The sequence below is a fragment of the Gopherus evgoodei genome, chromosome 11 (assembly GCF_007399415.2).
Source record: "Gopherus evgoodei ecotype Sinaloan lineage chromosome 11, rGopEvg1_v1.p, whole genome shotgun sequence".
Lineage (NCBI taxonomy): Eukaryota > Metazoa > Chordata > Testudines > Testudinidae > Gopherus > Gopherus evgoodei.
This window is the reverse complement of record NC_044332.1, coordinates 41,780,360-41,805,110: the sequence shown is the minus strand read 5'-3', so window position 1 is coordinate 41,805,110 and position 24,751 is coordinate 41,780,360. Positions and strand designations below refer to the sequence as shown.

Below are 24,751 nucleotides of genomic sequence, written 5' to 3'. Positions count from 1 at the left end.
TATTTAATATTGTCGTGCGTCATGTAATGTGGCCAATCAGAGGTCATGGAAGGGGCTGCCAGTCATTTCTATCATGGGTGGCACTTCCTGCAGTGACTGGTCTCTCAGGATGTACAGTGCATGGATCATGGCTTTGCTAAGGCTGCTTGGTGGTGGTGGTGTAGAAGCACCACCCAGCTGGAGCCCTACTGACCCAGATTCAAGTCCCATGAGTTGTCTGGCCCTCCAAGGAGTACTCCAACAAAGAAGGGAAGATAAGATTTTATAGCCTAAGGTGATAAAACAAGTAGAAGTTAACATTTCAGGCCTTCTTTATATGTCATAAACACGAAAAAAGGTCACAAACCCATTTCCCCCTGGCTTTGCAGGACATCTTTAAAGGGAATGTAACTCAACTGTGGAGAACAGGCACCTATCTGGTGCATAGAAATCTAATAACATTTTCTGGTGGTTTTAAGGTAAAAATGCTGCAGTAGTTCAGGATCCCGTCTTGTGCGTGGATGTTTGCTATAGTGGAAACCCTTTAAACAGACAGGATTGATGATATGAAACAATTTGTTGTAGAATTGTACAGGTGGTCTGCACGGCCGGCTCTAACATTTTTGCCACCCCAAGCAAAAACAAAGAGCATTGCCCTGCCCCCCGAGCGTCGCGTTGCCCCAGACCCCACCCCGAGCGTCGTGTTGCCCCAGTCCCTACCCCCCTAAGTGCTGTGCCGCTAAAGTCCGCCCCCGCCAAGCGCCGCACCACCCAAGTCCCTGACCCCCCAGCACTGCGCCTAGCCTCCCAAGCCCCGCCTCCTCCCAGTGCCACCCGGCCAAACCAAAGAAAACCAAAAACAAACCCCAAGTGCTGCCCTGTCCCAAGGTGCCGCCCCAAGCATGTGTTTGGTAGGCTGGTGTCTGGAGCCGGCCCTGGTGGTCTGTGATATGGACTGATGTCCAATAGTAACTCCTGTCCTCTTGTAAATGAAAGATGAAATTCTGGCCCCAATGAAGCCAATAGCAAAACTCTATTGACTTTATTGGGGCTGGGATTTCATTCAAACTCCTTCTCTTGGCTACCACCTCTGCTGCCATGGTTTGAACTATCCTCTTTATGATTCTCAAATATACTTCTCTACCCCTGCCTCTTGCCCTCTTTCCAGTCTCCCCTGAGCTCCCTCTCAATCATCCACCACCATCACAAACTCATGCTCTCAAAAACTGGGATTCTAATAACGCCCCTTTGCCTTCCTTCTTTACCTCAGTTGAAGACTCTTCCCTCTGTATTTCCCCAGTTCACATCCTTGATTTGTCTCTCCTCATATCAAATCTTTATCTTGTTGCTCCTTCATATGTAGTATGACCTGTGTCCACGCTTTCCACTGCTAAAGCCACACTTTGATCATATCATTCTGTTTTGACTACTGTAATCTTCTCTTTGACCTTCTGTCCTGCTTCTCACCTCTGATAAAATCATCTTGCCCACCCATCACCATAGGTGCTGAAACTAGAGCTGCTGGGGGTGCTGCCTCAACCCCTCGCTTCCAGTGGTTTCCATTATATAGACGGTTTACAGTTCGGTTAAATGGCTTGCAGCACCTCACTATACAAATTGTTCCAACACCCTGGATCACCCCCGTCTTGAATCCCTTCATTGGTTTCCTTTCTTGCTATATAAAATGAAAGCACTTTGTCTTTGCCTTCTGCCTCAGAGAGTTTATAATCTAAACTGATAGGGCAGACAAAGGGAGGTAAAATTGAGGCACAGAAAAGTGAAGTGATTTGTTCAAGGTCACACAGGCAGGTTAGTAGCAGAGCTGGGAATAGAGCTCAGGTCTCTGACTCCCAGCGCAGTGCTCTATCTATTTGACAACATTGCCTCCCCATAACAAAAGTTGTGTTTCTCCTTTACATTTCTGGTTCCCTCAAATCAGGGAGTCATGGCCACAGGCTTTGCAGGACCAAAAGGCCAGCTCTGGTTCAGTTGTACAGTATCTCTAATAATTCTTGTTGTCTCTTGCTCTCTGCCCTTGCATTCTACCCTCCACTATAACTCAAATTTCATCCTTCACTTATTTTCAAAATATTTCATTCAGATACCAGAGACTTGTCTGAAATCATCACAGGTAATTTGCTCAGATTATGCAAAATAATCCAGTCATATTTTGCTACCTGTGGACACAAACAGATTGGTAGTATCTTACTATTTGCAGATCAGGTGCCTGGAAATAAAGTTATTCTGGTATTTGCAAACTGTTAAATAACATCCAGCAAAGATCTGATCACAAGATTTCAAAAACTAAACATGAAAGCTGGATGCAGTTTTCCAAATGTCTGAAGCTGCTTCCTTTCTCTTGCCAGTAGTTGTGATGGGTGGATCTTACAGAGCCGCTGCTCTACTACATAGGGGATATGAAAAAGGCCTGGTGTGTCAGAGGTAGGCTCAATTCCTCCTGAAACTCTAGGGAGCACAGCTACTGCAAAAGCTTTGGTGAGAGTGCAGGGGATGGACAAACACCTTTCCTCCTCCCCTCCATCACCTTTGCAGGAGGTTAGTCCTAAATTAATGTTAACCATGCAGGGTTCTTTCACTCCTTGAGCACAAGATTCACATTTTGCATGGCCCTGTGCTAGGGGCTGTGGGGGGGAGTGGAGAAGGAAGGTTCCTTGTGCCCTCTCCGTCCTTTATACCCCTGTGTTGGGGCCAAACATTCTCAAAGATGATCATAAGAGACTGTGGATTATAAATGTGAACATGCATTAATCTGCAGCTTTGCAACAGTGCTGTGAAATGACTGCCACAGACTCTCTCACCTCTGCAAAACCCTTTCTGTAGAGCTAAAAGCCAAAGCTAAAGAAAGGAAAATATCTGTTAAAAAAATAAATCAAACAACTTGAGATTCCGTTGCTGGGAGATGAAATACACAGGTGGGCCTGATTATAGCTCAAAATATTCCCTGGTTGTGATGTATGCAGATCATGATGTGAGCACCAAGAACTTCTGTCAATAGTACCACAAAAACCATTGGTCCCATAACACTGGTCTACAATTTTTGAGAAGTCATCTGCTTCAGAGATAAAATGTGCTATTTATTATGTATTTTGATGTGCTGAATTCAAATATGACAATTAAAACAACTGATTGGCTACTGTTTCTAAGATATTTAAGTTTTTTACATTTTATTTCTATGCATATTGTGTAGATAGTAGAGTTTTAATCATAAATTGTAAACCTAGGTCTTTTCATGTGTTTATTGTTGCTTTACATGATAATATTTCACCTGTCCTTTTTATGTAACACTTTAAAAATCAGCAAAAGGGTTATATAAATAAAACCGATTATGAAACAAAAGGCAAAAAACTATTATGTACATAGTTTAGTCCTATTCAATGTCTACTCGGCGCTTCTTGGCTTGTCTCTTGAATTCATTAAATGGAGCATTTCTTGTCACTGTCCAGCAATAGTCTGCAAGCATTGATGGGCTCCATTTGCCCTGATAGTGTTTCTCCATTGTTGCAATGTCCTGGTGAAATTGCTCGCCGTGCTCGTCGCTCACTGCTCCGCAGTTTGGTGGAAAAAAATCTAGATGAGAGTGCAAAAAATATATCTTTAGTGACATGTTGCAACCAAGGCTTTTGTATGCCTTGAGGAGGTTTTCCACCAACAACCTGTAGTTGTCTGCCTTGTTGTTTCTGAGAAAATTTATTGCCACTAACTGGAAGGCTTTCCATGCCGTCTTTTCCTTGCCACGCAGTGCATGGTCAAATGCATCATCTCGAAGAAGTTCACGAATCTAAGGACCAACAAAGACACCTTCCTTTATCTTAGCTTCACTTAATCTTGGAAATTTTCCACGGAGGTACTTGAAAGCTGCTTGTGTTTTGTCAATGGCCTTGACAAAGTTCTTCATCAGACCCAGCTTGATGTGTAAGGGTGGTAACAAAATCTTACTTGATTCAACAAGTGGTGGATGCTGAACACTTTTCCTCCCAGGCTCCAATGACTGTAGGAGTGGCCAATCTTTCTTGATGTAGTGGGAATCTCTTGCACAACTATCCCACTCGCAGAGAAAACAGCAGTACTTTGTGTATCCAGTCTGCAGACCAAGCAAGAGAGCAACAACCTTCAAATCGCCACAAAGCTGCCACTGATGTTGGTCATAGTTTATGCACCTCAAAAGTTGTTTCATGTTGTCATAGGTTTCCTTCATATGGACTGCATGACCAACTGGAATTGATGGCAAAACATTGCCATTATGCAGCAAAACAGCTTTAAGACTCATCTTCAATGAATCAATGAACAGTCTCCTCTCATCTGGATCGTGAACAATATTGAGGGCTGCCATCACACCATCGATGTTGTTGCAGGCTACAAGATCATCTTCCATGAAGAAGAATGGGACAAGATCCTTTTGACGGTCACGGAACATGGAAACCCTAACATCACCTGCCAGGAGATTCCACTGCTGTAGTCTGGAGCCCAACAGCTCTGCCTTACTCTTAGGTAGTTCCAAATCCCTGACAAGGTCATTCAGTTCACCTTGTATTATGAGGTGTGGTTCAGAGGAGGAGGGGAGAAAATGTGGGTCCTGTGACGTTGATGGTTCAGGATCAGAAGTTTCATCCTCTTCCTCTTCCTCGTCTGACTCAAGTGAGAATGATTCTGGTGCATCAGGAACCGGCAGTCCTTCTCCGTGGGGTACTGAGTGTAAGCTGATGGAATGTTTGGATAATGCACAGTCCACTTTTTCTTCTTTGACACACCTTTCCCAACTGGAGGCACCATGCAGAAGTAACAATTGCTGGTATGATCTGTTGGCTCTCTCCAAATCATTGGCACTGCAAAAGGCATAGATTTCCTTTTCCTGTTCAACCACTGGCGAAGATTTGTTGCACAAGTCTTGCAGCATATGTGTGGGGCCCACCTCTTGTCCTGATCTCCAATTTTGCAGCCAAAAGAAAGGTGATAGGCTTTCTTAACCATAGTGCTTATACTGCGCTTTTGTGATGCAAAAGTCACTTCACCACAACATAGCAGAAGTTATCTGCACTGTTCACACAAGTACGAGGCATCTCTGCTCACTTTGGCTAAACAGAAATGTGTCCCTTTGCAAAACCAAACACTGACAAATAAGAGAGCATGACACTGTACGATTTCTAGAGCTGATATAGGGCAATTTGTTCAGCAGAGTGATGTAAGCTTCGTTATGATTGCATCATCCATGACTTCCAGGAATAACATGATGCAATTCATATCATGTATGATGCAATACCAGCTTCAGATTGCATCATTCATTGTTTTGCCTCAAAAGCAAGTACTGTCCAAACCCAGTCATAGATTTATTCATAGATCCAGTCAAAGATGTATTTTAGTCATTTCTGGTTTAAATTGAGATCCTTTCCCTTTATAACTCACTTATCCTCCGCCATTCCCAAGTCAAGGGTCGTATATACTGACCCAATAGCATATCTTGAAAACTAGAGCCAATCAACAATTTTAAGCATCATTTTCGTTCTCAGTGACCCAGAATTAGTAAAGTTTGACTACATTTATTTCAGAAGCAATTTGGCTGTAGAGCAGTGTAATGAGTTTTCATTGGTCAAAGACAATGTTCCTTTTTTCTGGGCCTCAGTACATGCACTTAGTTACAAGTTGAGCTGCATTAGGTTTATGCACCTCCATGCCCACAATTAAATTTAAATTGTTGATTTCATCTTTACATTTATCACATTTTATTGATGACTTTTCTTTATAGCCAGTCTCGTCAGTGGAAGTTTTGCCACTGACTTCAGTGGGATAAAGATTGGGCCCCCACATCATTTTCAAAATGCTGCATTGTGGTGTTTGGGATGAAAACCAGCAAGCCACTATTATGCTATTGTCATTCAAGCTGTATGTGATTTCTCTAGGTATTCTTTGTTTTAAAAATTTGAAGTGACTGCACTCTTCCTGAGTGTGAGTGATTGACTACCCTGGCGCAAGCAAGATTTATTGTGGGCAGGCATTGTAGAAACCTTTTCACATAGGCCATGTCTACATCTAAAATTTTGTAGCGCTGGTTGTTACAGCTGTATTAGTACAGCTGTATAGGGCCAGCGCTGCAGAGTAGCCACACTTACAGCAACCAGCGCTGCAAGTGGTGTTAGATGTGGCCACACTGCAGCGCTGTTGGGCGGCTTCAAGTGGGGTTCGGGGAACGCGAGAGCAAACCGGGAAAGGAGACCAGCTTCCGCGGTTTGCTCTCGCGTTCCCCGAACCACTCTGCAAACCGCAGGGAAGGAGACCTGCTTGTTCGGGGAACGCGAGAGCAAACCGGGAAAGGAGACCAGCTTCGCCGCGGTTTGCTCTCGCGTTCCCCGAACCACTCTGCAAACCGCAGGGAAGGAGACCTGCTTGTTCGGGGAACGCGAGAGCAAACCGGGAAAGGAGACCAGCTTCGCCGCGGTTTGCTCTCGCGTTCCCCGAACCACCCTGCAAACCGCAGGGAAGGAGACCTGCTTGCTCGGGGGTTCGGGGAACGAGAGAGCAAACCGGGAAAGGAGACCAGCTTCGCCGCGGTTTGCTCTCGCGTTCCCCGAACCACTCTGCAAACCGCAGGGAAGGAGACCTGCTTGTTCGGGGAACGCGAGAGCAAACCGGGAAAGGAGACCAGCTTCGCCGCGGTTTGCTCTCGCGTTCCCCGAACCACTCTGCAAACCGCAGGGAAGGAGACCTGCTTGTTCGGGGAACGCGAGAGCAAACCGGGAAAGGAGACCAGCTTCGCCGCGGTTTGCTCTCGCGTTCCCCGAACCGCTCTGCAAACCGCAGGGAAGGAGACCTGCTTGCTCGGGGTTCGGGGAACGCGAGAGCAAGCTGGGGAAGGAGACCAGTTTGATTACCAGAGGCTTCCTCAGGTATGCTGGGATACCTGCTTATTCCACGGAGGTCAAGAAAAGCGCTGGTAAGTGTCTATACTTGATTACCAGCGCTGGATCACCAGCGCTGGATCCTCTACACCCGAGACAAAACGGGAGTACGGCCAGTGCTGCAAACAGGGAGTTGCAGCGCTGGTGGTGCCCTGCAGATGTGTACACCTCCTAAGTTGCAGCGCTGTAACTCCCTCACCAGCGCTGCAACTTTCTGATGTAGACAAGCCCATAGTTCAGCTATTGAATTTGTCCTGTAACCCTTCTTATCTCAGTCCCCAACCTCTTGTGAATGGAGATAGCCAAACACAGGGCACTGCACAGTGCTTTTGTGTTGTGTACTGTGAGTTGGCACAGGCCCACCTGCAGAAGCTTTGATTAGCTAGAGGTGGGGGGGTCACCGCCCTCCATAGTTTCTGGAGGGATTGCTCCCCATTGTATCCTAATACATTTTTAAAAATGTAACCCTGTTACTATTCCTTCTGGTAGACTTTGCTTCCCTTCCTTCTATTCCATTTTCTTTCCTCTCAGACATCATGGTGTAATTTTGTGTATGTAATCCCTATGCCCTAGCTCTCCTACCCACTCCTGTGCATTTTGCTTTCACTTGTTGTGTCCTGATATGTTTTTTAGGATCCAATACTGTGACCTTTGACCACACTGAATAATATCTCACTTTGTAACTAGTCCCATGGACCAGTACTCCATCTGAGTAAAGATGGCAGAATCTTCATGGGAAGATTTTGGTTGACATATGCTGGGTTTTTTGATGAAAAATGGAAACTGAAGACCTGAAAATCCTGGCTTTGCTGGGGTAGTGTCAGCAGGGCCCTTCATTGGCTGGGGTGAGAGGGAGGAGATTATTCCCTCCTCTGGGACAGACCTCAGACCTCCTGAGCTTGGGAGAGGTGGTGATGGAAACTCAGCAGACAGTTCTTGTGTTCATGGTCCCTGCCATCCCAAGCAGGGGCAAATCACAACATGGGAGTGAGGTCACATGGTCTCCACGTGAGGTGTGTTTAGGCTTCTGGATTGCCTTAATCTGGCCCTGCTAATCTGTGCTCCTCCTCCCCAACAGAAAAATGATTTGTGGTTGCCCAATCAGTATTCCTTCCCTTGACCCTGTCATTTGCAGCTCTTAGTCTGAGTGAACAGACGCAGACCTGCTCTGCATCACCGGAAAATACTGCTGTCAACCACATGGTCCCCGTCGGGGCTGGTAAATAGACTGGAAATGAATGTGAGTTTTGTGGTACACAAAGAACTCAGAATTGGTGTCCTTATGAACCCACTTGCCAGATTTTCACCTATGACTTCTACTTAAGGCATTAATTTCAGGTATAAATATACAGTGTAATCGGAATGTTTTAATATTCTAACTGCAGAATTGCAATGTCTAGACAATATTGCATGTATTTCAGTCAGGCGCAAATTTCCTTCTTTGGTAATTGGCACTCTCCTCTTTGCAAATTCATGAAGCCATGGTTTTAATAGAAAAGCAAAATAATACATTGTAGTAAAGAAGTGAACTAATTATAAATTAAAAAAAATCTTTCATAATACTTTCCTAGTTTCAATTCCAGCTGTTAATTTCAGTTGCCCCTTAACTTTCAAAGATTTTCATGAATATGGTTATGGGATAGCATTTCATTTAAAGTTATTAGGTTAAATATACATTATGAAGCTTAATCATTGAAAAGCAAAACTCTATTTATTCATCTGCATCTGAAGGTTTTTGTGAAATATAAAACTTGTTTCTGTCTGAATGAAGCTAGAAACTGAAACTGGAAACTGAAAAATAAATGACAGAAATAAATGATGCCTTGTCAGGTCCTGCAAAGGGCTAATAAAACCTTTGCAGCTGCCAAACCAGTCTGAAACCAGTGGCCTGTGAATTGCAATGTTTAAGCGAAAAAGTCAGTGGTAATCCAGATGTTCCCAAGCAGAACACTTTGCCATACTTTAACAGCCATGTTCCTAGTCTGTATGAACTTAAACATTCATATAATTGAGTTTATTTTCTTAAATATTTCTTCTGAAGGTTACAATTTGACCTTCAGAATAATTTAGTATGCTAAGTGCATACAAATTTGCATGCATCATTATTGCTTTATAAGTGACTCATGATTTGTTATACAAATATTGCTCTGAAACACTGGGCTTGATACATGAAAAATAATCTCTTTTGGCCACCTCCTTATTTTCTTCTTGAAATGCTTTTCTTCCAATGATTTATATAGTGCTTCTTGAAACTTGAAAGATGTTTTCTGTATAATTTTGAAAATGAATTTATATGTCGACATAGGTTCTTGCTCATTACTATGCCAACTGCCAAAAAATGTTCATGGCTGGAGACTTGCCAACAAATCCTGATTAAAATTTTAGTTTTAAAAATCTGTTTGGTATCTTGTTCACTCATTTTTCTTTTACAGCTGCAGGAAAAAATTCTCTCCAGCTGTCAGTCAAAACCTCACAAGCCAGCTGGAGTGTCTGTTTTTTTGCCTCTTCAGTGATGGTGAAAAAATATAGCCTGAAATCACAAAGAGAAGAGGGCCAATGTGGCTTTATGATTCTCAAACAAAGCTCCCAGAGTATTATTTGTTTCTGGGAAGTGAAAAGAAAACAAATGTCCAGTTTATATTTTACTGCATCAGGAGAAAGAATCATGAAAACTCAGGGAAAAAATGCATTGTCTTTCTACAGTCTTTTCAGTAATAAATAATCCGCAGTCTTATCCATATATTTGTCTATTTAACTTTCATCTCGAAGTGTCAGAGTAAGAGTCCCAGTGGTGGAGGAAATATCTGCTGGCTCTGGAACTGTAATTAAAAGATAGTGAAACATATAGAAGCATTTTACTTCCAGTGCTGATACTTTTAACTGATTCTGGTCTGTCAATATCTTTTGGTCTAACTTGAGGGCAGACATTTCTTGTTTAAATTAAGGGAAATCCCACAAGATTTGAACTGGCATGTCTTTACTGCTCGGAAGTGACGATGATTTGGAATAATTTAAACTGAATGTTTTTGTTTTCTGCACATTTAACCTTCATATTGGACCAAAAATCAACCAACTATTTCCATACTGGGATCTTGGAGACCCCCTAATATGTCAAAATTGGAGAGGGAAGGAAACACATGGGATGCATTTAAAATGGACTTTACTGTAGCCAGTGAACTAATAAACTATGAGCAAGTTAAAACTTTCCTAGATTCAGAAGCACACAACACAGTGCTTTTGTTGGGGTCTAATTGACCATGATCAAACAATTTTTTAAAAAAGCTACACTCTCTGCAGGTGTGAGGGTCTAATTGACCCCATGTTTAGACAATGAAAATAGATAGCAACAGCAACAATATAAAAAGGCCAGACACAGCAAAGTAGCTGTGAATGGCCTAGTACTTCAAACAAACGGAGGAAATAGATGATGTATGTTCTGAACATACCACAGTTTTGACATTTTGCACATTTTTGATGTGTTTTTCTGTCTTGTTCTCTGAGCAGATGTAACATCTTCCCATTTCTTAGGCTGTGGATAGTATCCAGCATACTAGACATGGCTTCCCTGGCAGCCTGAGGTGAGGCCAGGCTGCAATGTTCTTACCTGCACCAGTGGTTTTACCATTTCTGTACGCAGGTCCCTGAGAAACATCCATCTCTTATTCAGAGATTAATTATGACGTGTGCAATTCAACAGAATCCAAACAGTATATGCATTCAGACGTGCACAGTGCATGTGCAATGCAACAGCGAGTCTTTGCCCCAGCAACAGCATCTGTCAAATGTAGGCTTGCTAGAAAATGTATTTGACAATTGTGGCTTCCCCAGAAACTCTTCCTATCAAGTGTCGGCTTCCCAGAAACTCAGTTTGACAGTGTTATCGTCAACGACGCTCAATGTTCTGGACTGTTGTGACTATACAGGAGTCAAATGTTATCTGGGGTCTTTCAGACCCCCAAGACATTTTTGGTTCATTGTTTTGAAAAAAACAAACAAATTACTGAAACTCCGATGATAAAAACAATGCTGAAAGAGTCATAGAATAATATTGTAAGTGTTGCCTCAAAACAAAAATAATCTGATCTTGGAATACCTGCAAAATTAATTTGGGGTCTAACTGACCCCAATACCTTTTGAGTGACATTTTTTCACTACACTAAAACCACTAGAGGTAAGCAGACAAAACCAATGCTAACAGGTTATCCTAATAGTAGATTATGAATACTTCAAGAAAGAATAGGCAGTGGTTTGCCTTTCACACTTCATTTAAATGTGTGTATGTGTTTAGGGTCCGAGAAACGCCCCCACCCCAAGACCTTGGAAGTGTAGTACTTTCATTTTCCTGTTGACTAACACTGAGGGGTCGAACTGGGTCTATTGCGTTTTTAGTGACTTTTTTTTGATTACACAAAAACCACAGCAGTTAGGATGAAAAAACCAAAGTGGAAAGCTTGACCTCATCTAATTTGAGAATACTTAATGTAAGAAGAGGCACAGATTTGGCATAACATTTTTTATTTATATTTTTGTGTGTGCTGGAGTCAGATATCCCTCCTCAGTTTTGGGGGTCTAAATTGTGTGTTTACAAGGAAGGGAAGCAACTCTTCAGAGATTGTGGAATGGAAAGCCTATACATAAATACCCTACTGTCAGTCAAAAAAAAAAAAAAGATGGAGGGAGATTGGCACAAAACTCTAGCACTTTCCCCTGCTGTTCAAGCACTGAGGGAGAAGAATTGTTAAGGGTGTTTTGTGGAGAGGAATTAGGTAGGGGCTGGTATAACTAGGAAACATGGGATGAAATTAAGCAAATTAAAATGTCCTAGCAGTGAGGCAGAGGGAACTTGCCTTTTCTTTCTTTAGCTTCTGTGCCTCAGAATATGACCATTTCTATTTAAGGACATGATCGAAAGGCCACTGAGGTGAATGGAAAACCTCCTATTGACTTCAGTTGGCTTTGGATCAGACTCCACTACTGCAAAGGGCAGGGATAGAGTCCTTGGCCATACCTCCTTTGTAACACCTGCAAAGCTGAGGAAGGGCTAGGATAGCAGAGAACCCCACTCATTGTATTAGTCAGATGACTTTGGTGTGAGAAGGGGGCAACAGAGAAAATGCTCCTTCTCCCTGGGGATGGAGGCTTAAAATTTATCAGATACCTTCTAGCCAGAGACTGATAAGAAAGATGGACCTTCCTGAGCATAGGGCCCAGTGACAGCACCCTGGTAGACGTCCCAGCACTCTCCTTTTCCCCTGGAGCTGAGGGAGACCGTGCAGGTTGCTTTCTCTCTTGGGCATTATCCATTTCTAGTGGGAACTCCATCTTTATCAGTTTGTTGCTAGTAGGTTTAGTCTACTGGCTGTAAGGTGCTTGGTAAATTTTCAGTTCTGGTATGTGGGTGGTTAGGGTACAGATGGGCATAAGAAAGAAGGAGCATGGGTGTGGCCTATAGAAAGTATTATTCAGTGAATATATAATTTGAGATATTTCAGTCAAATAATTTCCTGAACAAATACTTTTTTGCAGTCTTCACTTAGCTCGATAGCTGACCAAATACTATTTGTTGAATGTATTATTTAATAAATAGATGTAAAAATCATCAGATAATATTTGTAACAAATATATTTTACTGCTATGTGACCAGCTTTTAATAGGTTTCATATTTTAAAAGAATTAAATTCAGAGTGGATTGATAATATTTTAATTAAATGCAGTGCACAATTAACAGGACACAACTGTTGTATTCCTTTAAATTTCAGGGCACATGGCTTTAGGGTGATTAGTGGCCCAGGAGATGTTCAGACTGGTTATTAGGCTTACTTTGGTTTAATGGCTGTTGGGAAAATTTTTCAAGCCTTTTGACAAATCACACTAGATTTATTATGAGGACAGCATGTCTTGTTCATTTCTTGTCATTATGATCTCCTCTTTGACCTCCCTTTGTGAGACCCAAACCTAAAAGTGCCTTGAGGTCCTTTCAAATGTATTGTGGCTAAGGCAGTGGAGTAAGAGATCTTTTGGGCTTGAAAAGGATGCTCATTAGCTGTGACTGACTCTCTAGCGCCAGTCCTGCTACCTCTGGACCTTAATCTGTAAACATGTCTTCCTTGGCCTAGGGTCTCAGGCAACTCCCATTAAAATCTATGGGAAGTCTGCCATAATGCAGATATAGATAGGTACTCAGTCCTACTGTGAGCAGTCTGATTAATTTCTGTATGACTATACAGAATAGTAAGTCTTTGCAGGGTCAGACCTTAAGCCTGTGTGAGAACTTGTTAGGTATAAATTTCATTCAGGTATTTACCTATTTCCATACAAGCCATTTGTATCATGTAACCATTTGTGGAAGAATCTCATTATTACACATCATTAACTTTTCACTGTTTTTATAGACAGAAAATTTCACCTTAGGAAATAGGTGTATATGTATCATTTCAAGTGAAATCTGCTTAAGTATAAACCTGGCAAATATCAACATAAATATTGTCTCTGGTTGTCTCATTTCAAACTGTTGTAAGAAATTCACAAGAAGCATGTACCTGGTTGTGTTTGCCAGAGCCTGTTCACAGTGACAGGTGTTGATGTTCAGCTGCTAATTCCCCCATTAGAAACAGTGTGGCAGGGTCTGATGATACAATCTGTTCATTTGAGATAGGTTCTGGTTTTCCTTTTAAAAGATGTTGCTAAATTTATTGATTTATTTTAAGTGCATTTTGCTTTCAAACATTTTTAATTTGTCAAAAAAAAGTATTTAAAATCTGAAGCAGTTATTTTCCTGTTGCATATTATAAATCTATTAACTATGATCAGTAATTAGGCACACAGCTTGATGTAAAGGACAAATGGTGCTCACTGAACCACGTTGCTGGTCTGATTGTGGTAAAATACCCATTTGGTTTTACCAGCTGTGACTTTGGAGGCAACTGAATGGAAGAAAACACATCAAACTCAACAGATTAAAACATTTCCAGCACATACTCCCTATTACTGATCATTCAGAATCGATTCTTCTCTGGGGCTGAGCTTGCTAATGTCTTCATGTTCTAAGGAGCACTTTAAAAACATTGTGTGTGCGTATGTAGGTTACCTTCTGTATGGGCTCAATGCAACAGTCCTCACTCATCAAAACTCCCACAAAGTAAGTATAACAATCAGACCATGGAAAGCAGAGAATGCAGTGAAAGAAGGACAATATCCATCAGCAAAACAATGATTCTGCCTAAGGAAATGGTATTGGTCTAATTATAGAATTAAGGACTAGGAAAAAAAGGCACAAACTTGGGAAATAAATGGCTGGTCTCTCTTCTTGCATCAGAAGAGAACCATTTTCACAGTGCATTCATAAAGGCCTAGCTATGCCAGCTCATGCAATGAACTTCATATCTACTTCTTGCAATTATCCATCACTTATACTAGAAAATAAGCTGCTATTGTCCTTCAGCTCCTTGTATATGACAAGGATGATTGAATTGGTTGCATGTGCTCTTATTGAACAAGAAGAATAGCATAAGCTGCATCAGCAAGTTACTAAGAGATGGATATTTAGCTTTTTTATGAATATGTGCAAAATGCTGCAGAAGTTGCCAGATACTAATGAAGTCCAATGACATCAGCTGATGCAAAGAGATGCAATCAGTAGAATAACACATGTTGGATATAACACAATTTTGAGACACAAATGACCTTAGATAGATCCCTGTTTGGGCCAAAGTACTAAGACAAGTGCTGAATTTGGGTGTGGTTCAACACATGATAATTCAGTATGTACTATACAAGCTATTTGATGCAGTCATTTTATATTTCATACATGTAATTCCAGTGTTATAAATCAGAGTTTTTAATTGATCATTAGTTTCAGATTTCAGGAAAGTTACAGTATTTTCAAAGGAAAACCAAATTCTTGGACATTTACGTATCCCTGGATATTAACCTATTTTCATGTGCCTACATTCAACAGTTGCCTTAGGAGTTTGTCTGGCTGCCTTTTGCAGGAACCTTGGCCTCCTCAGATGCTCCAAGATCCATGGTAATCCCCACCTCCACCATACAATGCAGTGAAACCTTTGTCCTAACTAAACCCGATTTTGTCCTATCTAACTTTGAGACCTGCAGAGTGCCTTTCCACATGATGGCAAGATCTTGTCCTATATATTGAACTGACCATAAAAACTCTGTAGAAATCCATGGTGATTATTGTGTGTACAAGCCCAATCTAATTATAAAAAGAAAAATTAAGCTAACACACTATTTTAAAAGGCTTTGGAAGGCCATTGCTTAGCTTCCTCCAGCAGAGGCTGAGCTGCTAGAGCCTCAAGACTGATCAGGAGATATTTGATGACAATGAAGTCACTTGCAGCTACCTGAATCCTCTAGGGGTGGGACAGACAGGGGACAAGGTACTTCTCAGAAGGAGAAAGAAAGAAGGGCATCTCTCTGGGAGAAGAGAATGCCAGAGTGTTGCTTATGATTTTGAGAGAGGGGTGGCCTTACCAACACTAGAATTTTCTTTAAAATCTCTTATTAGTGAGCTTAGGAGGGGGGCTTCAGCCCAAGGACAGCAGCAAGATATTGACACAGTGAGTTCTTAATGTCATCTGCATTCTTAATGCCATGATATGGTGCAAAGAGTTGGAACAATTAACATTATAGTATGTTTTTACTAGTTTTTAATTGGAGTTCAGTTAAATTGAGATTAGTGTGGCACAAGTGAGGTTTGTAGTGCCGTGAAGCAACTGAACCATCACCAAGAGAAGCTAAGTAAATTGACGTCCCTGTCACCCAAGAGGAACAAGGGAGCTAGATATCCAGGCAGTGAGGGATAGCTGAAAGAGCCAGAGTTCCAGTTTGCAGGGGGGGAAATGCTGGTTTGGGCATAGGAAATATAGCCCTAAAGCTAGGATGATGATTACTGGAAAAGAAAACTGCCAAGCACTTGAGAAATCCCATTTGGGAAGGACTTTTAATAGTAAATGTATTGTTATTAGAATTGTTACAATTGTATTATATCTTATTGTAGCATAACATGACTCTCAGTGAATTGTATTACATGTTAATCAGCATGTCCTATACCTTATTTCAGGTGGTATTTTATTTACTTCTGCGTATATGGCCATTTGTAGTGCTAGATGTTCATAAATCTCCAATAATTGGCATGCCTACACTTCTTGGCTTCATGGTTTATTATGAGGTTACCACGGCTTCCATAGGATCAGCCTGTAGAAGGCTGTAGGGAAGTGCATCATGTTATCCTTAAGTAACACAGCAGATCTGATTTAACTTCAGTGGCAAGTGAATTGGCTTTTTTCTGAACACACATGAATTCAGAGTGGACAGTAAGACTGAGTTCCAAACTTTATTCAATGTTCTTCAGTATTGTGATTTTAAATCAGGCCTTAATGTTGTTTAAACATTCTTTGGTTATATTCACTAAAGTCACTTGCTAGATTCTGTGCAGTGTATCAAGATGCAACATTTCATCTACTGGGTAATTTAAATCATAGAAGCATATAAAGGTATTAATAATACCTTGCACTTAAATAGCATCTTCCATCAAAGGATCTCAATGTGCTTTACAAACATTAATTAAATTTAGCCTCTTAACAAGCTGGGGTGGGTAAACAGTATTATCCCCATTTTACAGATAGGGCAACTGAGACCCAGATTAGGAGACTTGCCTAAGAACACAGAAGTCTATGGCAGCACCAGGAATTGAATCCTGGACTTCTGGCATCCAGTTCTGTGATTTAACTATAAGCCCACTTTTCCAGCATAGCCTAGATGATTAGAGAGAATTTAGTAATAACACCAAATTCTTCCATGAACAGATAAAGAAATATTAGGCTCAAGAAACTGTCCATAAACTCAGGAATTCATGAGTTACTTTATAAGTGTCCATGATTTATGATTTGGTGGATGGAATATTGAGAAGCCAATAAAAGAAGAAGCAGGTGCCTTTGATGCTAGCATAATCTGATGGCCATTTGTAGGAATCATTCTGTTTTTAAATAATTTTCCTTTAGCCAGAAAATAATCAATTGACTAACTGTAGTCTCACAGGCAAATCAACAATAACATTTGGTTCACTGGCCTGCTCTTCCATTATGAAATCCTAGCTGGGTCCATGATAACATCTGCAACATGGGATGTATTAAAGTGTAAATGGTTTACCCTGTGGTCTCTTTATAAAGTTTCTTTTTAGAATATTCTTAGTGAATAATGCTATGGAACTGACACTACCTCTGAATTACATTCTTTAAATTAAACCCCATTATTACCTTCATAAATATAATCAGATGCTAGACTTTGAGACTAGTATCTAAAAGAACATGCGAACAATTTATTTATTAGCTACATTACATAGTTTATGAATACTAGCAAAATTTTGGAAAAAACCAGGCTTGACTTTTGAATTTGCAATGAAATTCCAAACTAGGGAGGTTTAACTGCAAACATTCTGCAGGCAGTAGGAATATGCTTTAGACTGAGACACTGTAGAGATGGGTGCTATTATTAGAACTTTGATAGTCAGATAAAGCAGTGTTCCTGTAAAGTAAGGTAGATGGAGTCAAAAGTGAAATGATGGACACATACTTGTTGTAGGCCACTCTGAAAGTACATTAGAGAGAGGCTTGGTTTTATCTAAAGTGCTAGCCGTTGTTCATTAGAAAGAGATTTTGAAGCTTGTCTCTCTTTCAGATATAGTCTTGTTTCTTGATGTATCTTCTGAAAGCATCTACTGTGCTTTGTGTTTGAATGTACAGTTACAGATTCTCTGATGTACACAAAGATATAAACTTGGTTAATGGAAGACAGGACTGAAATATTAGTGCCATTGAAAATAACCCATCACACATTTATCAAATTTACCATTAGAATAAATGATGTGCACCTCAAAACATTCTGAATTTCTTTACTTTGTGAAGAAAATTACACTCAGCATCTTCTGTAACAAAAGAGAAAAATAATAACATATTCAGCTCAGACAATGTGACAACCTGCAATGAAATGAGATGACTGCATTTGTTTTGAATAGATACAGATGAATGAAAATGGTCCATGTATTACAAAGCCATATTGTCTTTTTTTTAAACTGTTTTGATTTTTTTTGGACTAGTAGTTGTTAAATGGAGCTACTATTTGAATGTACATGTGTGAGAAATTCAAAGATTGCTAAACAGATCAGTACAAATTTACATTGTGTTTATGTTGCTTATGCTTTTTTTCCCAAAATGTTTCCAAATCATGTCTTGTTGTACAGTGTGGCCCTGAATTAAATGAGCCTTATTCATAATGCAATGTAGAGACTATTCATGACAATTTGGTATCAGATTAAGCCAAAGTATATGACTATTTTTGCCAGTTCAGTTACAATAAAACACAAATTTGTAAAGTTTTATAACAGACCTTTCTTATGTTTACTCAAACATGTTTGAAAACTTTAATTGCTTGAAGAAAGGTGTGGAAGATAATGACCCAATGTGCTAGGCAGGAAACTTTTTGTTTTTGGGCCTTATTCCATGAAGTTTGGAACTGGAAGTGGAGCCAAACTTACCCAAAGTTTGAGGAGTTCAGATCTGGTTTTCTGGTCTAGATCCTTCTGATGGAGATGATGTTAGACACCAAGATTGTATCCAGGTCTGAATTGCTTCAGTGTTCAAGCAGTTTGGATTTGATGTTCCACTATGGGCCAATATTTACTTATCTATATAACTTACTATCGTATTCAATGGGGAAAGTAGTTGTATGACAACTAATATATGGCAGCATATTTGTTATTTCTAAGACTCTGAAGAGACAAGATGGGTGAGGTTATATCTTTTATTGGACCAACCTCAGCTGGTGAGAAAGATGCTTTCAAGCCACACAGAACTCTTCTTCAGGTGTGGGAAAGGAACAGAAGTTTGTCCAATAAAAGATAATCCCTCGCCCATCTTTTCTTTCTAATATCCAGGGACTGACATGGTACAGCTACACTGCATACAACAATGTAAGCATCTGGATGCATTCTTATGGAAGCTTCTGTTAATATATAATGTAAGAAGTAATGAGCGGAAAATGTTACTACAAAATTCATATGCTACAATGTAGCAGTTTTAGTGCTCATTATACAGAAACATTAATCTCCAGGCTACCAGAATATACAAGGATCAAGTCTTTAATGACTGAAATTTACCACCATTTGTTGATGATCTCTCCCTTAGTTTTTAATATGCAGGTGTCCATGTTTCTGAACATCACGATCATAATTGGTTAGCTGAGTGGAGAGGCCAAGTACTGAATGGGCATGGAGACTGGCTTAACTGCTCAGCCCTCAGATGATCCCTTCAGAGTCAAGCTGCATTAAAGCAAACTGTGGGAAAGCTTGCAAGATGTGCACTATGCATTCTGTACTTGTCACCAGCATCAACAGCAATGAAATAAAAAGGGGACATTCATTAAGAGGGAGAGGAATTGTCAAAAAAAGAAAAAAAGAAGAAAAAAAATCAAACCAAATGAAACAGGCATCCAAAGCATATAGACTATTTGGACATTTCTTTCTATGTCACCATTTTCTAACAGAACTCATGTTATTTTTGTTGAAGATCCATGAGAAAATTGCAATAACATTGTGATTTAACAGATCTGCCCTTAACATTTAAAAATTGAAAACTGTGTATTTTTCAGAAATCCTCCTCCTACTTTGCTACATCCAGAAAAATGGTGCAGAGGATTCAACCACTTCATTTCACAGTGAGTTTTTCCTTCCATTTAAAAACTGCTTACTCTGCAAGGTCTTACAGAGTGACATGAAACCCTGGAAGCAGAATTTACTTGGTACACATAGTTATTTTGCTTGGTAGAAGGTTATAACACACATGATCTCAGAAATTGAAGACTGCATGTCATGTGTTTTGAAACTGACCAGCTCAGTTTGATCTCTTCATGCAATTTGCTTACCAGCAGCTGTGGACTATATTAAGTTGACTAGCTTCTTGATTTGTGATGGACCAAGGATAAATCTATTAACACACTTGGTTTGCTTGATGGCTTAGAGGTAAAGTTTGGTAGTACAGGAGATGTGGTAGCAACATATGGACTCGCCTTGCAGGGAAGGGTTTGCTGAAGTAAATTCTAGGCAATTAAAAATGAAAATTAAAAAGGAGAGGAACCAAGCAGTTGTCCTCACCCCCCTCCATTCAGCCTTGGATACCTCTGACAAACCAAAACCAGCAGAACATATTAAGTTAGGGACTGATGTGTTATGTAGGTGCCACACAACTTCAGCATGGAATCCTTACTAAACCAAACTCATGTTTTGTTTGTTAGTACAAGTAAACTAAGAAGTGCATAATTTACATATTATCATCAGATCCAAAACTCTTATAATAACTTCCATTAATAAGCAAATATATGATATAATAGAGGTTTATAAAATCATGACAGGTGTGGAGAAAGTAAATAAGGAAGTGTTATTTACTCCTTTTCATAACACAAGAGCTAGGGATCACCAAATGAAATTACTAGGCAGTAGATTTAAAATAACCTGTGAAACTCCTTGCCAGAGGATGTTGTGAGGGCCAAGACTATAACAGGGTTCAAAAAAGAGCTAGATAAATTCATGGAGGATAGGTCCATCAATAGGTATTTGCCAGGATGGGCAGGGATGGTGTCTCTATCCCCTGTTTGCCAGAAGCTGGGAATGGGTGACAGGGAATGGATCACTTGATGATTATCTGTTCTGTTCATTCCTTCTGAAGCACCTGTATTGACCACTGATGGAAGATAGGATACTGGGCTAGATGGGCCTTTGGTCTGACCCAGTATGGCCATACTTATGTTCACCATATCTTAGGATGTCATTCTGTGCTAATATGCCCTAATATTATCAGATCCTTATTGATTCAACACTATTCAAGTTACTTAATGCTTTAAATCTCTTATTCCCGGTGCTTCAACTGAAACAATGCTCCTCAGTTTTTGTTTTCTCCCCTTGGCTTTGAAAACCTGGCTAGGTCTGTTCTGTACCTATGCCACAAATAATATATCCAGAAATCTCTTGTACTAGCAGTGGTACACGAACTGAGTCTGACACAGACTTTCTGAAGTTGGTCTTTTGGGGCAACTTCCCATTTTAGGAGGTTGAAGATTAAGGACTTGCTCCAAAGCCGATTAAAGTCAAAGGAAAGACTCCTATTGACTTCAGTGTTTTTTGGATCAGGCCATAAGGTAGGGCATAATGTGCTGGCTGACCTACAGATGGTATCTACTCCTGCTGAAAACTAAAGGAGATTCTTTATTTGCTGAAGTACTAGAACTCTGTGCATTTCAAGCAGACAGACCTGACCTATTTTTCTATGCTGCATGTGCCTGGTTTAACTAGTAACTATGTAGTACATTGTGATCACCAATTAATTAGAAAGGATCAAAATCTTCCGAGTCCACAATGGATGATGGTTGACTTTTCTTCCATATTGACTGAGAACCCCTAAAATGCAAAGCTTGAGGTGTTTGTGGCCAATGCTCAGGAGAAAACCATCACGGACTATCTAATATTCTATTTGTATTGTGTAGAGACAAGGCAGTTGGTAAACATGAGAACAACATTCAACTATTTGGTACATTCTGCTTCAGCATTGTTCCTTCTTGGTGCCTTCATTCTTGGAAACCCTTTCAGAGCTTGGGAACAATACAATAAATTAAGCTTAAAACTTACTGACATTTATTCAAACTTTTAATTTAATGTGAACACAGAAATCCAATAGGATATAAATGACTTTTTATAGAAGGAGTCAAGGTTTGGTGGTTTATATATCCAGTGTAATACTTGTCTTTTCAGTTTTTTGATTCCTTGAAATTATACATTTGTAATCCGATCAATTTTAATTATTTGTTTCCCAACAGCTTTTCTCCAAGTTTATTGAACCTGCTTTGTGTTTTTACAGTAACATGTAACATACACAATGAAGCAGTGAAGTGTACTGATAAGCAGTGTTTTAAACATAAATGATATCTGAAGCAATACAACAATTTGTAATAAATTTGCCAATTTTGTAGTTTGATGAAAGAGAACATTGGAATGGAATTTGCTGTGACATTGCCACATTTTGTTTACTAGCAATCTCCCATATGAGGTGAGGTTACGAAACATTTTTATCAAGGTTTCAGTTTACATTAGTACACTTTCATTTTTTTACAACAATAAAAACATCAGACTATACAGCTGTGAACCTTTTAGCCATTAGTGATAATTGGCTCATTTATATGCGTTAGTTATGCATTTGTCAATGCATGACTCATGACGGCTTAGTTATGATAAATTAAAAGTAATGGTTATATAAATTCCTTACTGCCTTTTATCCATATGTTAGGACCTTGCCTGATGTTTCTGTCACCCTTGTGATGAGTGGTTGGCTTTGTAGTAATTTCATTATCTACTTCTCTCCTGATGGCCAACATAATTTGCATAACAAGCTTATCTGGTTCAAGTTGTGGTCCAGACCTGTGTATTGACACAAAACGGAGCATGCTGCTCAGCTCAGCATACCTTTAACTTCATTTCTGTTGATACAAGGATTTCATCCTTGCCAACACTGGCAAATTTAGGCAATGTAGTTTCTTTTCCATATTTCTGTGCCTTGTTCAGAGTAATAGCAGTACTCCAGATGAAATGCCAAAATGTTTTTCCTGTCCTGAGAGGCTTTTGTATTCTAAGTACTCACATATCACAGTAATTTGTAAAACTTCCAAGCTGGAAGATCTAGTGTTATTTTTCATCTACCTCTTGAGCTGATTGTAGGCAATAAAAGTAAATTACTTTTATTAACATGAAATCCACAGAATGCTAATACAGTTTGAGTTACTGATTTTGCTGTAAAATCCCAGTGGACACAAGGCACAGGTACTTTTTACCTGGATGTAGCTAGGTGAGGTCAAAACTCTCTCCCTTCCCTCACCTAGAGTTGACCTTGACTAGCTACATTGAGGTAAAAACTACAGTATCTTGTCTCCACTAGGATTTTGCAATGATATAGCTAATGAGATAGTTAGCTTGCTGTAGAAACACACCTTGTTAGCGTTGAAGACATCAAGCCTTAGTCAAGCCATCTCCGACAACAGCAAAATAACATGTCATTTTGTACAAGTAGGCTTGGAAGGATTCAGTTTTTGTTGGTAAATGTTGATTTCACTGTACACTCACAAACAGAAAATATCTTCCCATCGATGATGATAAAAATTTACAGATAGGCAAAGTAAGAAAAATGCAGTGTGAGAACTGTGGTTTGATTTAAGGGTGTTTACTTTGTATATTTTGACATGTGATGCGTTTTAACGGTTATAGAGCTTTAGCTTTTTGAATCTCAACATCTACTGTAATTAAATAGTTGCTGTCTGACCCGCTATAATTTCCTGCAACTGTGAAAATCTGATAAAAATTGAAAAAATGCTTAAAACCCATACTTTTGCACAGCTGTGAAAATGTAAATAAAAATCTAAAAAAAAGCTTAGGAATAAATATTGATATCCATCAAAATAATAAAAATCTATAAAGTTACTTAAACAACTGCATTGATTGCCACCTCAATAGGTTCTAAAAATGATAGACCTTTACCTATGTTCATTCAACTGAAATAAAATCTCAGGTTTGAAAAGTTCACTCCCTCCTATGATACTGAAAATTTGTGAGGCTAAACTTCTTTTTTTTGCAGTTGCAACATTAATGTTGTCTGTCCTTATATGATAACACCATTTACGCATGTGGTGTTTCTGAATTCATGCAGGAATGTTAATATGTTAAATGGTCAAATGAGTTAAGATACAAATTAGTTAAAAGGAGTTCAAGCACCACAAATAAAATTGCAGTGTCTCTGGAGGTGGCAAGAAGAGTTAATATGTTCTTGGAGCAGAAGGCTACAATAATCTTTATTTACATTACATCAGAAAATGGTCATTTTAATTAAAATGAGCAACGATATCTCCAGGGACAGACATGTCCTTTTAAATTTATTTAGCCAGTGATTAGCTATTATGGCTCCTGCAATTAATTAGTCTCTCTCAAACTGCAGGGAATTAAAGAATTAAGAAACTCAGGGAGCAGTAAGCTTAAAATGTAAAATTTCAAGATTTAGGGTCTCCAACACTGATCACAATATTAAACACATTTACTATCAATGATTGATTGTAAAAACAATGGAAACCTCATTTCCTAACTTTTTAAATTTAGATTTTTTTATTTAGTTTTCATGTAAAATATGATTATAGCCATGCATCACAAGGTTGAATTTCAGACTGAAGAGTAATTTATATCTCCTAATTGATCATCTAGATCCTAAGGGCCCTATTTTGACCTCACTGTTGTCTCATTTATGATCTTAGTTCTCTGACTGTAGATCACAAAAATGTGACACAGAGAGAGACTATATTACTGTATTTTCTCACTTGGGATGCAATGTACGTGTAACCCTTCTGCCAGGTGGAGCCAGCAGCAACAAGGGCAGGGTTCAGTATCTAGGGCAGTGGTTCTCATACTTCTGTACTGGTGACCCCTTTCACATAGCAAGCCTCTGAGTGTGACTCCCCCCTTATGAATTAAAAACACTTTTTTATATATTTAACACCACTATAAATGTTTGAGGCAAAGCGGGGTTTGGGGTGGAGTCTGACAGCTCATGACCCCCCCACATAATAACCTCATGACCCCCTGAACGGTCTCAACCCCCAGTTTGAGAACCTCTGATCTAGGGCTTCCTTTTCAACAATACAACACAAAATCGGCTCGAATCCCTACCCAGTGACCTGCAACAATTACACCTGGGCACCTCTAAGAGGCAATACTTCCCCTCTCACAAGCACAGAGTCTGAGTGTAGCAAAACCTTTTAATAAA

General features: G+C 39.8%; 1 protein-coding gene across 1 annotated transcript in view; it reads left to right on the top strand.

Annotated features, from left to right (window-relative positions):
* Positions 1–24,751, top strand: part of MYO3B (myosin IIIB) — a 394,363-nt gene that overhangs the window by 102,042 nt on the left and 267,570 nt on the right. The window contains exon 9 of the mRNA XM_030580743.1: positions 19,554–19,619. Coding sequence (XP_030436603.1) covers positions 19,554–19,619 — 66 coding nt within the window. The remainder of the gene's footprint in view (positions 1–19,553; positions 19,620–24,751) is intronic.